This window comes from Pleurodeles waltl, chromosome 10, assembly GCF_031143425.1.
Source record: "Pleurodeles waltl isolate 20211129_DDA chromosome 10, aPleWal1.hap1.20221129, whole genome shotgun sequence".
NCBI lineage: Eukaryota > Metazoa > Chordata > Amphibia > Caudata > Salamandridae > Pleurodeles > Pleurodeles waltl.
The window spans coordinates 112117223-112135029 of NC_090449.1; the positions used below are offsets into that span (position 1 = coordinate 112117223).

The 17807-nt window shown below is 43.7% G+C and overlaps 1 protein-coding gene across 2 annotated transcripts in view; it reads right to left on the reverse strand.

Moving 5' to 3' along the window:
- Positions 1-1193: 1193 nt before the first annotated feature.
- Positions 1194-17807, reverse strand: part of TMEM184A (transmembrane protein 184A) — a 141335-nt gene continuing 124721 nt past the window's right edge. For both annotated transcript variants that reach the window (XM_069209918.1, XM_069209920.1), the window contains exons 8-9: positions 3802-3999; positions 1194-1823 (exon numbers count right to left, since the gene is read on the reverse strand). In XM_069209918.1, the coding sequence (XP_069066019.1) occupies positions 1570-1823; positions 3802-3999 (452 nt within the window). In that variant the 3' untranslated portion in view covers positions 1194-1569. The remainder of the gene's footprint in view (positions 1824-3801; positions 4000-17807) is intronic.

The following is a 17807-nucleotide window of genomic DNA, read 5'->3' on the forward strand; positions in this document are numbered from 1 at the left end:
CACAACATCCACTGCTGGCAGAAAACACGTTCCTGGATTAATTAGTGTAAAAGATGAATAAATAATTTGGCAGGTCTACTCTGAAGTAGAGTGTGTAAATCACACACTTCTTATTGGGACACCACTCAAGACTTATCCACATGATCCATTCTAAACAATAACACACAGAAGAACAGATGCAGGAATGCTACATCAACCAGTTAGTACCGGGTGGAGTAAAAAATAACTCCAACGGAGTACTGGAAAACACCCCAACATTTTTGGTTCTCAAAATAAATTTAGTCTGGACCTGTGCAGCAAAGGTGCAAATGACAATGCATTTACAGCTACCCATATACCTTCCAATTGTGTATCAAACTCAAAGGCAAAAAACTGTTTCAGTTCACACAAACAATAAATAAAGTATTTATTGTGGGCAGCATTTAAGAATCAGAATTACTTTGTTTAAAATACAAGATAAAAAAACTCTTCTATTTTTCTGTAATGCAATTATTTTAGACTATTCATTCTACAGTTCGCATTTTTGCTAACATCTCTGTCTACTACTGTGATATTTATTTTTCCATTTGTGATACCTTTTTTCAATGTAAAAATGAATCGACGTTTTCCAGTTTTCTTTACAGAATCCAGGCAAGGAAGCCACAGATGTTGGTCAAGCACAGGCAGAGGTTTTAAGGATGTCAGATTCTAATAGTAGTCATTAGCATCACAGCTACCCGCAGATGCAGTATCCATCACTCACCTCCTACCTGTGTCTATTAAGTCACTGAATAACATCTTACTGACAATTAAAAAATGTTGTATAACATTTTTCCTGTTTTTCGACATTTGTGGCGTATTACGTTACATTTAAAATGTGCGACCACCAGCCAAAATCCCCCCATTTATTTCATTTTTTAAAACTGTGCATCATTAAGTTACCCTCTCTGTGCTACCAGTCCCAAACTCACAGAAAGGGACCAAGGTCAACTGAAGGAGAGGCGATAGCACTGGTCGTTGTCCTCAGTGTTTTGATAAATGTAGTGGGTTTACCTCGAAATAAAATTAATTGTATTAGGTTATACATGTGAGCGTCTTCTGGCACACCTGCGCGGAAATATGTACATCCTGGTGAGACAACGAGCTGTGTCTGAGTAACAGACCCGATAAAGTTACAAGGGCACACCAAAGGACTGATAACCGGAGACAAAATGGGAAAACGGGCATGGTGTTAGCCTGCGTGGATGCTGCTGTTCCAGCTGCAGGATATTTTTACTTCGAGGACATAATGCACTACTTTGAGTAGGCCCATAGATCCTTTGAGGTTGATAGTCCTGTCTTTTTACATGTTCATATCCCACATTACTGAACTCATGAGCATCACCTTACATTCCACCTGCATCGAAATGTGCTGGCATTTGTACCCACTGGTTGTCCAGACAACCTTTGGAGCACAATTGTTCCATCCACGCTCCACAGATTACCAGGGTCTCTAAATGCTACTCCATCTTGTGCAGGTTGACCTGCGTGAGAGGCATGTGTGGGGATGATTGGTCACTTTTTAGTGCAGAACTTCCATGGTCGACACTTTTATAGTTCGTCGTCTGAGATGATGAGCATCATTTTCTCATTCTGTTTCTTCCGCTTGCTAGATGGCCCACTGCTGGAGTTAGAAGATAGATGTCCATTCTGCCCTTGAGCCTTAGCTTCGGAGTCTTGCATTGACTGTTGTGTGTATTGTTGGTACGTGGGTGAAAAGTTGTGTATAGCATCCTGGACGATATCGTTAGGATTCATGGTCTCCTTCAGTCCACTAGAGATGCTCTGCATCGGAGCCACTGTGGCTTGAGAAAGAAAAAGAAAGTCCATGTCAACTCAGCGACTACTCATAAACAGGCAAGTTATGTAGTCATCAATGCTTTTCTAAGACGAGGTCCTGGCTGAGAGCAGGAAGGAAACCATGGACTAGGAGATCACAAGCAAAAACACTGGAAAGAGTGATCACGGGAACAGGTAATAAATCAGCCTAAATCAGAGGAACCTAGAATTATTGCAGAACCAAACTTTATGGGACCATTTGTCCCTCATCTACAATACTTGCATATTATTACAGGTCATCTTTTTACGGTGCCATTTCCTAAATAAAATATAAATAGAACAACAGAACATGAAGGTAAGGTGATAGGTGGATATCAAGAGCTGCCACCAAACACCACCGAAGAGCAGTCCGTGATGCCAGAAAGGACATTAAGTATACCCTTCCAATCTGATTTGACCGCCCAAACAGTACCAGGTTAAATTCATGAAATCTGCATTGGTGCACATGCAGCAAGGCCTTTGTGAAGGGAGCAGGTATTTAATAACCCCTATGGAGGATGTAAAGTGCATTAAACAATGTATGCTATTTATAGAGATCCACACAGTCTGTTTAGAGTAGAAAGCACAGACATTTTCGGAGATAGCAACGACCACATCAAACACCCAACACAGCCTAACAGACGTCCTTTAACAATTCATCACTCCAAAAGACAAATTATAAAGTGAAGCCTATTATCTAGCACCTGATGAACATATTCGCTGCATCGGAGAGAAGGCCACCTCCGGCTCAGATGAAAGGCAAGGACTCCGGTCCTTCACTGTGTGATGCAAATGTTAGTATGTGAATAGATCTAGGGGAGACATTTCCCCTCAACCTGAATAGGACAAGTGTAAGGATGAACCGTGTAGAGATGTCCCAAATTACTCATGCTGGCCTTCAATAAAGCCTTTGTGTGAACTAGTCCATAAGTCAGGGATGCATGGGAGGGAGGACTGGCATTGTTCAATACAGAAGCCGCAAACCCGCTAGCACTGAAAGGCTAGTCAAGTCTTGCCAGACAGAATCCGCAGAAACCACTGCATGGATTTACAACGCGTCTGGTTCAATGGCTCAGAGGTGGATGGAAGCGTACCTGGCAAAGTAAGCTGGGGCCCCATACTATTCCTACCCGCACGTATTCTAAAAATGCATAGATGCATTGCTAGGCAGTCCATCTTCTGCAGCATTCTCACTGGTTGATATGTTAGCTATTTTGAGGTCCCTTCATCTACTGAGATCACATTTGAAATGCGAGTCTTTTCCGCTTGTGAAACAAGAAAATGGAATGGCTTGTCCTGAAATTTCAGAAATGCTAGGCAGTGACTACGTTTCTTGAGGTAATTTGACAACCTCTAGATTTAGTAAATACCTTTTGCATCCAATAGTCTACGCTATGGTTGTGGTGAGCACATAGACTGGGTGGGTTTGGTATTCCGACAATATGTGTTGACGTCTATTTGATACCAGTTGATTCATTTTCTCCACTCAATGCTCCTTTTCCCCTCTTGGACTTGATTGTGTTCATAAAGGCTTTGTAATAATACATAAACACTTGTCTATCTTTTCAGAGATTGCAGATAGAAAAAACACAAAGATAAACCGTTCAAATCTTACCTCATCAGAGACAGATATTGTCCAAGCTCTACTTCTAAACTCTTGCGGAAGAAGTAAGATAGCAAAATAAGATATAAAAGATGGGGGAGATAGATGAAATCTAGAGCTGCTTGAATTATTCGGTACAGATCACACATTAGAAGCAGACAGTAGAGGAGCAATATTGGCATTAAGGAACCCTAGGTGAAGGCTGAAGACCTAATCATTTCATCGGCCTTTAGTAACATAGTAAATGACCAGACTACTTACATAGTGCAGTCATTATCAGATGAAGTCTGTCATTTATTTATTTTGGCCACAGGGAAACAAATGCAAAGGCTCACAGCACATTAGAGTGACTTTAAACTTACTTGTTGCACTCTCTTTCTTCTCCCGGTACACCTGGCAGGTGAAGGCATATCGCAAAGCGATGGCTGCAAATAGCATCTCGATGCATATAATGAAGTTCTGGTACCCAGCTGCCACCGTTCCAGCACCCACCAGGTTCCCATTGAGGATCTGAACCTCCGGGATCACACCACATCGCTCAAGGATGGCTAGAAGCATCCCTACATGCAAAAACACAAGCAAAGGTCAGTGCTAATGTTTGAATGGAAGGGAATCAACCATAACAAAGCAACATAAGGTCCTACTGAAAGATCCATTTTCCACCTCACCCACTGGGAGATCACCACCAGAGTCTCTTCAACGCAAAATGTATAAGAGACAAGGAACATTAAGACCATGGAACAGAGAATGTGTGAGCCTTGTACTGATCGGGGAAGGCAAATTCGTCACCACCTGTATGGGGGACTATAATATATATAAGAGGATTGGCCAAAATAAGTCACATGATCACACTACAACATTTTAAGCATTATTTAAGAATGGCTGGTCTGGTCATTAAAATACTCATTGTCCCCCTGCGTAATCCAAAGGTTCGCATTCACTGCTCTGTCCAAATTCAGCAGACTTCTGGTAAGTAATAATAACAATAATAATAATCTTTATTGCTTGATTTATAAAAAATAAAACGGTTGCAAAGCAATACAGTACAGAATAAAATACACTTTAAAAAGAGACACATGAACATAAAGCAGACATGGTTCCTAGAATGTGGCATTAGGCATAAACAGTCCTGGGTAAAATAACATAAATAAAATGCTACAAAGATAACAAACATTTGCAGTGCAACGGGTCTTGCATTTGCTTGAGTTAGAGCTGTTAGCATTGTAAATTACTAACTGGACTTTACTGGCCACACAGTCTGAAAATAAAAAGTAAAACTGTTCCGCATAAGCAAGCTGATTCAAAGCGCCACCGTGAGCATGAAGGATACACACAAAAGGAAAAAGTTTGCTTGCAGTCAAAGTTATCGGTAAACGTGCAATTATCCATGTAACAGGGTCGATTGCCAAGGAGGTAACACAACCGCCCTAAAGAGGGACAAACAAAGCAGTTACCAACGAAAAGAAAGCATTTTTGAAAGGCAAGCCACGAACAAGTGATAGTGATGGGCGTGCAGTGGGTGTGGATAAAAACCAAGATACATACCAACACGTCGGCAAAGCAGCGCTTGTGCACTGCTCTGCTCAACCTAGAAATGAGTGGGCCGCGCAAAGTGAATTTGGTTGGCTCTCAATCACATTAAAATCTAAAAGCCGTTGGCAAATGAACAGTAAAAACAGGTTAAAATTCATTCAAATTACAGACACGAATGAAGCCTGCATCCAGGCCCGATCTAGTAAATTGCAAGTTGTGTTATCGCGGAAAGTGCTGGCGTAGTAATCCGGGCGTCTAAAGGCCTTAACCTGGAGTCAAGTGCAGGCAGTATTGTCACAAAGTGTGCCGGAGCAGCACTCTGGGTGTCTAAAGGCCTTATCCTGCCACTAGGGCCACCATTACCAAGTGAGCGGGAAAAGTCAGTAAAATAACAATCAGCAATGGGCGAGGGGCAGCAAAACTTAAATCGCAAGACATCTCTGGCCTGGCAATGAGCCAAAGTATGCCTAATGGGACTGAAAAGGGATACAAATAGAGTTGCAAGTAGCAAGCAGGAAAGCAGTAGGGGTTGAAGTAAAGCGCCCAAGAGCTCAGTGCCTTTATGATGTCAGGGAAGACAATAAGCCTGGGAGAAAGACAGTATGTCGCATAATCAGTCCAAGCCCTTTCCACCTTGTGAATCTAAGCCCAATTTTTTTCTTGAACCTCCAGAAATATTGAACCAGAGCACAATTCAACCTAGTGTCAGATGACTCAAAATAGGCCATCACGGCCTCCTTTGCAAGATCTGATGCCACATGCGTTCCATGGTCACCAGAGAAACTCACGCCGGTCCTCCATGAGGGTGGGACACAGGCAGAGTATGCAGTCAATGTCTTTTTGGCTCTGGGTACATAAGTGACAAGGCTCATGCACCCCCAGTCTTTTCCGTGCAGGCAGGTGGTTTAAGGTCGGCGGTAGCCTCAACCCTTATTTCATAAACTGGGCATTGGTTCAATTGTTGAAGATTTCACTTAAGTAACTCTGTGATTTCAGTCTCCTGTAATTTTGGAGGGTCAACCAGCCATGGCGTCGTCGGGACAAGAAGTCCTTGTCAGTTAGCAGCGAGAGCAGGTGTGAGCTTGCTTTTTTGTCAGATTTTGAATTGCTGATGGCTTATAGGTAGATACCAGGCATTTGTTAGGCCAGAGTGTTCAGGGCCTGCAACAAATAGGCCCTGGCTAGGGAACAGATATCTGTGTCCAGTTCTGCCAAAGAAAGTAACCAAGTGAGCCTTCCTTTGCCAGTTTTAATTTATGGCAGCATATCACAAAGGCCGCCAATCGAGTGATTGACTGCTTAACAATGCCGAACTCCAGCCTGATTTGTGTGGGGGATGAGTCAGAAGGTAACTGAAAGATGTATCTGTAGATTTTAAGTAACAATTTGTCCAAGATATTACTGTCTCAGCCCCTTAAGGCCTCACATCCATAGACTAGGGTTGGAAGGACCTTTGTTTAGACTACTTGCAGGGGCAGCGTGAGTGGGGGCCTTTCAGTTTTGTGTGGAGGGACCGACACCCCGTATGCAATCTTTGCAATCTTTTTTCTGATTTCCTCTATTTGGTCCCCGATTCTCCTGTTCTCACTGGGGAGGACACCAAGGTCCCTGAAGCTTTTGATTGCCCCTATCGTTTCTTGATCTAACAACCACATAGGTTTATGTAGTTTAGGGCAATGAATTACGAGAATCCTGATCTTCTTGTTGATTATTAGCCCGTTCCTGGCTGTGTAAGTTAAGGTGATATCTAAAAGGTGCTGCAAGCCAACCTTAGTTCTACTAATCAGGACCAAGTTATCTGCGTACAGCAGGTTTGACAGATTGTATTCTCACCCGCCTAAGCTGGGGGGCTTCTATGTGTTTAAAGCTGGAGTAAGATCAGACAGAAACAGGTTAAATAATGTCGGGGCAAGAACACGGCCCTGCTTAAGGGCTTAAATGCAGTTAATGGGCCTAGACAAGTGAGGATCGTCCCCTATTTTAATTCTGACCAATGTGGCTTTGTGTAGAATTTCCAGGGCTCTTAGTAGGACACCTGGGATATTGAAAGCAGCCAGTTTGTGCCAGAGCTTCCCCCTATAGACCTTATTAAAATGCGGACTTGTAGTCAATGAAACCCAGGCGTGCTGGATGTGTTGAGCTGGACTTGATCAGTTAGTAAGGAGAGGGCCATGATGTTAGCAGAGGTACCTGCATACTTAGTGAACTCAGTTTGATTCTGCAGAATGATGCGATTGGTATCGGCTCAATGTGACTTATCCAGTATGACCCTTTCAAAGTATTTGGCCTCATTGTTGATTAAGGCTATCACCCGGTAGTTACCAGGGGCTTTGGTCTCTACCCTTGAATATTGGAGGGAGGACTGAGCCACGCCATGAAATGGGAATACAGTTTTGCTGCTGATCTGCCAAAGGATCCCATTAGCTGTTTAGCTCCCGAGGCAAGCCCTGGCAGGGAGTCCAGTATCTACCCTATCCGTTTGAGGATGGTTGAAAACCCGTTGTTCCTAAAGTCAGCAGCACGTGCATGAGCACCTGGTGTGATATCGAAGGTTATCCCTTGTGGACAGTGGTCCCTGACTGTTTTCTACCCAAAGCCAAAAGAGGAGGTGATAGTCATGAAGGGCGGACTTATGAAGGTGCAGTCGATTGGGGATGCCCCAAAGGAACTTAAATATGAGAGGACGGGGGTTTATCTGGAGGGATGTGTTCATTTAGAGTTCTAAGACCAGGGCCTTCCAGGATAACTTGCAGGAGTTGTCCTCTCTTGTTGTCTTTATGCCACCTCTGAATATGCTGAGGAGGGGTCAGCCAGTAACTGTCTTGCGCCTCTGTGATCTCGTTGGCAGGTAGTACACTCATTAGCCACATGTTAAAGTCACCTGATACAATGAGGTCGCTACTCAGACTCTCCAAACTCACGCCCGTTATGATGTCAATCAGCTTATCAGAAGCTGCAGACAATGTTTTAGAATTTGGATGGAAGTAGACCTTCACCAAGGTGATTTTTTTTGGTTTGGCCATCCGATGTTAGGACAACAGGTCGACTACCTGCAGTTCATCATCGTCACTGTCTCTGGCCCTGGACTCAATTGTACTTGAGGCAGATACGTAAGTGGCGAGACCTCCCTTGCAACACCTGTTCTTGTGTTGTTTAGATGCAGTTATGAAGTGGATTATGAAAACCTCCAGCTGGTAAGACTTCTGTGACCAGGTCTCTTGGAGCAGTACTATTTGGAAGGACCACAGATATTGTGGATTTCTTGATCTTCCACCTTGCTTGTGAGTTCATTGCTGTTCCAAGAGCTTACCTTTAGTGCACAATCCGGGTTAGCAGTTTCATTGTTGTTCTGTCATCTTAACAGTCTGGCTAAATTTAAGTTCCCGACAGCCAGCCCTAATTTTCTAGTTCTTCAGACCCAGGGACAGGCTGGTCGTATGGTGTGACAGTACACTGTCTTGACGAGGTTGGAGACTTGTTGAGAACATTTCTTAAGAACTAGTAGACTGTTCTAGATCGCGACATAGAGGGGGCCTCTTCCTTTTTATGCTTCAAGACATGTGGGTACCCGAATTCTCTTAGGGGGGATGATTATGATCCCCCATTGCCTAAAGATCTCCACGTTCCCAAGGAACTCCTGGGCAGATCAAATGAACTCCAAGATACTTTGGTGATCTCATTGTCTGTCCGGGACCTGGATGGATGAATTTATTGGAGGTGATGTCTTGCAATGAGACTTCACCAAGAGAGACCGGAGAACATACTAGCTTAAGGATGTTACTCCGTTTAGAATGTTGAAAAGGCCCTTAAATGTGTATTCTGGGTAAAGTTACATGCAAGCTGTAGGGGTTAAAGGGTGTGAACCATACAGAGGACCAAGGCAGGATTCTATTGGTACTGGAGCTCTCCTGCACAGCATTTCAGAGGCACCACAGTGACCTGTGACAGTAGGGGAGGAAACCTGCCTGCTGGCAGATGCCCCCTCAGGTGCAGGGCATATGAAGGTAATCCTGCTCTTGTTCCTACACTCCATATTAAGGGTGGCAGGTGGGGGTAAAGCCGGCGTGGGTGAGGCCTGCCTGCCAGTGGATGCCCCCTCTGGTCCAGGGCACATGACTGAATCCTTGCTCTTTAGGCAGGGCTCATTTTTAGGGTTAACCAGGAGTCCTTTGGCACTTGGAACTGAACCTTGGGTCAACCCCTCCAAGTTAGGCTTCTGAGAAATGAGGATCCGCTCATCAAGGTTAGTCGTCTGATAGTAGGTGGGAAGGGGTTCTGTGTTGTGTGATGCATCTGACTCCATAGGATCCCTTGAGACTATGGCTTGAGGGGTTTCCAGGATAATAAGGGCTGGGGGCCTAAGACAGATTGCTGAATCCAAGCCCTGGTTTACAGTGACTTCTTCTGGGTCTATGGGCAGTTTTTGTTGGTGAACCAGAGTGGTAGAGACTGGGCCTTTTCTTGTGTTAAAAGCTGGGTAGGCAACCAGGTTACAAGGTTGAGTTAGAGTTTTATTTGAGCCTTTCCTTCTTTTGTATCTTTCATGTTTTGGCTCTTCTGTACATGTTACTTGTTCCTGCCCAGTGTCTTTTGTGCCAGTTGGAGGAGTTCATGTTTTCCCTGGACACCATATCAGTGGGCGCTGCGAACTGATGGTTGCCCTCTATGGGGCTGGGCTGTCTCTCAAGTTTCCATGCTGCGGTTCCTCGACCTCATTAATGGTAGGCTTGGTTGCGCCATTTCTGTGGGTAGCCGGAGTGCTCTAAGCTGCTGGAGCCCAACCAGCTTGCTTTGTGCCATCGTCCTTTTGCGGCCTGCCATTGGCTGCTTCCTTCAAGTCCCCCAATAAGTTAGTCATCCCCTATGTGGGTGTGGCTAGCTTAATAAGAACCAGAGAGCCATTACACCTGTGATATGATTCTTAAAACGCTCGCTTGGACCTGTGCCCTTTTTACCAGGGTATTCAGGTTCGATATCTTTTTGTCAATTCCAGCCACTCACTTTGCCAAAGTGTTCAGAAGGCTGATCTAAATGTCCATTCTGTTAGCCTGGAAGTTCATAAACTCTACAGAGCTCTGCTGTGTGGACAACTGATACCCAGAGCTGCCCTTGGAGTTCCCTGGTGGCTGATGTAGTGGGGCTGGACTTATTCGGTGCACCCTTGCCGTATGGAGCCAGCATGTTCTCCCATTCCTTGGTGTTGAGCTATGAAACGTCTTTTCACAGTGCTCCTAGATCATCCTCGATATAGGCAGATTTGTTTATGTTGTTGTCATAAACAGGTTTCCCTTTCTTCTGACGCAGGACCCCATTTGTTTGAGACACTCCCTCTGGTGACCTAAGGCTACTAGTTTCAACTTCACAGGGAGACACGGTCACAGGAAGGTTGCTCTTCCTTTCTTCTTCTTCCTCCATTTGATTGATTAGAAGCAATAACTCATTCCTACCCACGACCGTGGAGTGGAAGTTTGTTTCCGTTGCTATTATCGTCGACACATCTGTATCTGCGTGCCATTGATGGCAGAAAGGGGTACTCGAAGAAGAGCTGGTGTCCCGCCCCTCATCCCTGCTCTGGGAGGCTAAAGCACGCCCTTCGCTGGGAGGGCCAAGGTGAATTCAGGGCTCTCGAGTGCCTCACAGCATTTTGGGGTCATTTCCTGATTAGTTGGGGGGGGAAGGGTGAAGTACCAATATGAATGATCACAGTGGGGCTTAAGGGGTCAGGCAGCCCCTTGATCTTGGTGGTGCTGGAAAAAATGTCGGCCCCAGGATCCTTTAAGAAGTTACATTTGGATGTAATTTTAGGCTGAAAACTATTAGAGTTCACCCCTCCAAGTTGGCTATTAGCAGGCACATGCGTAGTTGCTGCAGGCTGTAGTGCGATGGTAGGCAAGTGGGGGGACAGCGGTAAAATCAAAATGAAATGGAGGGTTTGTGGCACAGAGGAACTGCCTTGTTCCTGTTCCTTACTCCTTCTGAGCTGCACTCGGGGCGCGCGGACCGCCTCCCTTTCTCAATGTGGACCACAACACCAGAAACGGCGGGACACTGGGGAGAGGAGTGGGAGAGCTGAAGGTGCTCCAGGATGCTGGGTGCCAACTATGTAGAGTGGTGCAGGCGGCAAAGATCAGTTCGGCGGTATCATGGTATCACCCGCAGGCCCCAAACGCCCAAGTGCCCCAGGTGCCTAATGCTCCTCCTCCTCTCAGCTCCTCCCGCCCGTGTTCTGCACTGCGTCACTTCCTCCATTATTGTTGTTGTTGTCACCTACATCTATAGATGGTGATGGAAGGCCGGAGAAGATGCTGGGTTGCCACGCCTGGTAACTAGTGTATCGCTTACACTAGCCATCAGCCCAAATCAAATGCGCCAGACCCAGGACCTCCTCACCTTCAGGAGACTCCTCAAGACATGGCTCTTCAAACGATAGCAGCACCCCCCCCACCCCCCCCCCCCCCTAGCGCCTCGAAACCCTAACGGGTACATAGCGCGCTTTATAAATTATTGATTGATTGAATGGTCTACATGAAAAAGCTATGCATGGTCACGAGGTAGTCCATGCTGGTGTATGGAAAAGAATAATTCTCCCTCCAAGGAAGACACAAATGTTTAGTCTTTAGGTCATTCCAACCTAAATACCTGCCATTTTTGTTCCCTAATAGAAGGTTACTCTCTGAGGTACCCAGATCAGCATATTTTTAAAGAATTAAAAAAAAAATCTAAAATACTTTCTTAGGCACTGCTTGATATGGAGGCATATGCATAATTTATTCTTTGGAAATTAAGCCCGATTTGGAAAGATGGACCCACTCCACTTCAGCATACACTCCTCACCCTTTACCGTCCACTCATTTCGACAATTGCTTGCGCTAATAATCATTCTCACAGAATTCCATGGTCATTCTTACAGAGGTAATCAATAATACATACTGAGTTTCCCGGTTGTTCCATCATTAAATAGGCCCTGTGAGAAAGGGATGGCCGGGTCGGTAGAGATGCCAACCTGTGGAACATTATCAATATACATATGCAAACCTCTTACGGTTTACGCCGCGACCTGAAGGCCTGCTGTATTTAACATCAGCAATTTATCCAACACATTTGCTTTACTTCCCATCTAGCAGCAAGGTAACACTCGTGGTAAATACTATGGCGGCGCATTTTTAAAAGAAAACCACTTTCAATTATGTGTGTGAGACATTCTGTCTAGTATGCAATGAAAATCTCTATTCAGATCTCTCGGTTTGGACTACTGTGTGGCTCAGATCTGCTGAACAGACTCAGTCACTGCATTCTTTGCTTGAAATAGCATGTCCTTTACTTTGTATTCATTCCCGCTCTTAGGTTTGGTCTGATGAGGAGACACTAGTGCCCCCTTCTAAACTTGTTAAAAGCATGTTTTTTTGGGCTTCACACCTTTTCTTCCTATTTGAACTGCTGGAGAAAGAGGTGAACTCTCCCTTAGAGATGTGTCAAGATGAGGGGAAAGTGAGGAGATTGTGTGGCGAAGTTACAGTCAATCAAAGAGTACCTTCTTTCAGTCCACTTTCACTGTTTTTCTTGACTGAATTTTATTTACCGTCTGCTTCGAGGCGGTGTTTGTCAGTTTAAATAACACACTAGAAGTGAATTGTGCATTACCAGGAACCTGCAAGATCAATTACCTTAAAATTGGATCAGGAGCATCAAATTGTCCGTGTTTTTATAATATTAATTGCTTAAAAAACATGTTAATTTAGGAGTTAGAACACTGGCTCGGTGATAAAAAAAATCTTGCTTAGAAGTTCACATGTTAGCGGCCAGATGTATGAAAAATGCAGCTTGTGATTTCCTATTTGCGAATTTGTGCATATAACAATTAGGAAATCGCAAACACCCATGTACCAATGTGTCTCTGACACATTGCGCGAGTTGCATTGGGTTGCACATAGACCTACTTCATTAATATTCATGGGGTAGTTCTCGCTTTGCGACCCTTTGTGAACTGAAAGAATACCAGGGATGGTGGCCTTCTGGGGTCAGCAGACCACCATGTCTGTGATTGCTTTTTCAATAAAGCAATTTATCATTTTGAAATACCGCCCATTTTCTTTAAAGAAAAACAGGATGTGTTTCAAAAAGATAAATGAAAATGTTTTTGTTCATTTACTAAAAGGAGGCAGAGGACCAGGAGACCATTGCCTGCTCCTAAACAAAAATGTTTTCACCCACATTCATAAACCCATTTGCAGACAGGTTACCACCTCCTTCAAGGAGTCAGTAAAATGTGAATGTTTTGCGACCACATTTCGGTCACAAAACATTCCCACATTCCAGTGCAAGTCATTATTAGAAAGGGACACCCTAAACATGCCCCTTCCTAATACCAAATCGATAACCCATGTTGCAATTTGTTAATATGTTACTGAATCGCAAAATAGGGTTTGGTACATGCTAAAATGTTTTTTAGCGGTTGCAAACACCCCGATTCTGCGAATCGTACTGTTTGAAAGCACGGAAAACTTTTGTACATCTGGCCGTAGAATCCTAAAAGCAGCACTTTTGTTCCCATTAGGGTCTAAAGACAACACCACCATTTTTAATTTCCCCAAAGTTAAACTGCAATTTAAATTACCTTTGCAGGATGCTAGGGCAAGACAGGATAGGAATTCGTGCTATCGGACTATTGAAAACATCTTGTTCTCAGAGGCAAAGTTTCAATGTCGCCAATGTGTCAGCTCTGAAAATCCATTCAATATCTGACTGTTGTTAATGACCCAATCCAATGGCCATGCAGCGCTCCTAACTGCTGCCCAAAGGAGAACAAAAGAAAAGGGGATTGGAGGAATGCTTGAATTAATCTCAGCCACTGATAAATACCTAGGTGTGCATTCTCGTCCATTATTGTTTTGCCCACTAGGCAAAGGAGTAGCCAGAAAAAAACAGAATAACCACCCACACTTTGAACTCTAGGTCTGCCACAGGGTGAGTGAAGCCTGTGATACTGGTTGTTTCAACGAAGTTCCCCGGGAACTGAACCCGGAAGAAGGCTACCTTCCGTTCCTGCAGTTTCTTCTCCCTTCCTCTTGTCTCATTTGCATTTTAGTTTCATTATTTACTCCTGCATTCTTTTTTCCTTTCCTCCTTTGTAATCTTTTCCCTCCATTTGTCCTTCCTAAATAATTTCTTAGTTTTTTTCATCATTCTTATTTCTCTCTATAACATGTTTGGTTCCTTTGCCACCCCTTGGACTCACCCGCCAACTGTATCATGTTATCTTCTTTCTGATATTTATTAACTTCTACTTCTGCCTTGTGACCTTCGAATCCCAGGCAAAGCTTAAGAAGAGACCTAAAATCCGTGTTTTTCTGTCCATTTGAGAGCCCCACTGAAGCTGGTTTAGCAGGCGCTTCCTACGTCCTTACCACTACGCCACTTTAGAAAGCGGCCAGCCATATGCAAATCACACTTAGTTTTGCACCAATAGGAACAGTGCAGCCCGAACTGCTAGCCGAGGTCCTCTCAAAATAGGGGATCACAAACCATACCAGACCAGTTTTGGCCCGGTGCGGCCTCACCAGTGAGGTGTAGCAAGATTCTTATGACAGTGAGTGTAGGACCCATGGCTGTACGTACCTGTCATACAGAGGAAAGAAAAAGGTGACGTGAAACGCTTGAATTCATTTCAGCCACTGGTAATTACTCTGACTGCATTAGATTAGACTCCATGTTGCCCACTATGCCAGTCGAGACAAAGACAGACAAAAGGCATATTAGCCTTGTTTTTGCCCCAACAGGAACAATCCAGTCTAAACTGCCAGGCCAGGTGCCCTAGAAACGGGAACACAAGTAACTCCAACTTGCTTTTGATCTATTTACGCTTTATCAGTGGCAGTGCTTAATTTGTAAATAAAAACGTGCCAGTGCCCAAAGCCCTCCTCTTAAACACGCAGCTGCTGCAATTAACTGTGCGAGCACGGAATACAGAGACAGCGTAATCCTGAAGCCATCTCGGGCCCCTTCAATCCATTTACAGCCACTCCCTGCCCTTTCAGCTCACTCTAGCAGCTTTCTGCTTTTCCCCTGTGTGACGCCTTTTTGTTTTTCTCTTCCTTCGTCTTTCCCATATGTGTCTTTTGCTCGCAGCAAATGCTTGAGGCAGAAGAAAGTGCTAGCCCTCAAAAATAAGTGCCGGTGCTCAACACCGGAAACAACAAGCACAAATTAAGCACTGATCAGCGGGATATAACTACAGTGATCATAGGACCTACGTCTGGTCAGTCACACTTAGGCCGGTCACCATGAGCAAAACAGAAAGATTATTTATGGAATAGATTTAGCCAATAGTAATGACTCAGGCCGCATTCCAGTCCTTCCAGTGTCTCCTTTCCAGAAGGATGGAAAGCTTTCCTGGGATTCGAGCTTCAGTGAAAGCTACCCTATTTCAGAGACACGTTTTCTACCTAACAAGCTGTGCTGGCGACACTGATGTGGTACTTTCATCTTTTGGACCTCAGAGGTCTTCTGAATGGTCGTACTGATGTGCTGTCTCTACAAGCAAGGAGAAACATCACCAGATAAATATTTCTTTAAATGTCGTGCACACTAGTGTCCACTCAGTCGGAATCAGACCAATTGAATAAGCGGATACATGGCTGGAAGAAAGACAGGTCATTAAATTAGGGTGTAGGCACGTTCTAAAAGGTGTGCAGAAATGAATAATTTGCATATTGTAAGTTAATCAGAAAATGTTCATATGATCTCTGTAGTGATAGATACGCTGAGTTATGGGGTTAGGAAAAATATGTTATTCCATTATTTCACTATAATTTAGTAGTTCCCTAAAGCAAGTGGCAGCTTGCTGCAGTGTGGTTCAAATCTCAAACAATGAATTGTTTAGTAATGTCATATTGAGATCCAAACTGCAGGTTCCCTCGCAGACCGGGACAGATTCTAAAAGATGTGTTCTTCTGACAGTGAGGGTCAATGTGGAGCTGTGGATCCTGGATCAACTGGTGCTGAGAAAGACCATATTTTCCAATTTTGAAATCAGATACTGGAACCTTTATACTGACAATGAAAATAAACATGGAAAGTGAATTCTGTGGTCTTGATGGAAACCAGAAGTTATATTTTAAGGGGGGGTGGGGGCGCTGCTTGGAAGTCTTTATAGTTTGCTACGGTCGAATTGGAGCTCCTGCAAATTGTATCAGACCTCCTGGGATCTCACCTCAGTAGTGGTTTTTAATCAGTCTTTTTCATTCTACATTTTTTCTGACTGACCAAGCCATTGTGCTTGTGCTCTCTTGCCCTGTCAACCAACATCAGACACAGCCTCCAGGTTGGTCTGTTCATCTTTAATGAACACAAGGATAAAAATACTTTCAGTGGGACAAGCCAACTTGTTTGCAAGTCCATGAAAGACAGCAGGAGGGCGTGTCTAGATACCAGTTATTTAATCGTGGCTGTCCTACTATTCACTTTTTCATTAGATTTTGTATTTCTGATTTTTTTCGAACTTGAATGCAATGCTTCTACTATTATTCATCTGGGCTATTTTTTTTTTTTTTACCATTACGGAGATTAGGGAAGATTGTTTAAATGTTCAATAGGGTTTCATTTTTAGTGTTTTCATACATTTTGTTTTACCTGTGATTGTAACGTAATGTAATTACTTTCCTTTTACTGTTGCAAATTTTTTTAACCACTGATACCCTCATTTATACCTATGAAATATTTTTTTAGGGGGAAAATATGAGCAAACAAATTAATCAGCCTTCACATTTTTTCTCAAGTTTTAACCAGCTATGTCAGTAAAAGGGCGTTGAACTCTGACCCATAAATGCATCATCTACTAGACTTGAAGAAGCACTGATTATGTGGAGAAATGACAATTTCCCCACTCATGTTTCGTTTCCCATCTATTCATGGGTTCAGGGAGCACTATCTGCAAGAAAGGGTGAGCATTTTATCACCTGTTAATGGACAACAGTTGTGTGTCTAAAGTTGTATACCGTTTAAAGAAGATAAATGCCAACATTTTGGCTGTGGTCCACCACCTTGGCTCAATGAAATAAAAGCATGCCACTGGAAAAAAAAAAGTGCTTTGTAGGACAGGGGTTTGATTCCTGTAAAGGGCCAGAGACAGGGTTTGTCTGCTAATTTAAAACACAGTTCAGTGTATGTACTTTATGTATCGGGCATATGAGGAACTTGACATGATTCCAACTCGGAACTTCTTATCACTTCCTTTCAGAGGCAACCTTCCTTGCTTCTGAGCCACCAGCAGACAAGAACTTCTGTTCTTCTGTGCACTTATCTTTTAATTTATATAAATGACTAGGGACAGCTTAAGGATTTTGGCGGCTCTGGGCCAAACATATGTTGGGGTGAGCTGTTTGGAACAACCATGAATTTATGATGCAATTTCAGCTCTCTCATGCCCTCTTACTCCCTGTCACTAACACCGCACAGGCAGACTGGTCCAAATTCTAAATGTGTTTCCATCTAATATGCGGGGATAGTGACGTATGTTTTTAATATTGTAATATAGTAGCAGCTCACTAATATTGCATATAATCTCTGTGACCCACTGCCATTTCTCATATGTGAGGTCCTGTTTTGATCTAAAAGGATTTTTTTATAGATGTTGCATAGTGTTGAAAAACATACACGTTTCCCTGCAAAATGTCTGTAACAGACTCCCACACATTACAGGCATTAAAGATAGATTAAAGGAAAATTGTATTTTGAATGAATGAATCAATGAATGAGGGATTTTGTAGAGAACAACAGATATAATGAGTGTGTCTGGGTGCTATTTAGGGACCAGTAGCGAGGGGACTTCTTCTCGGAG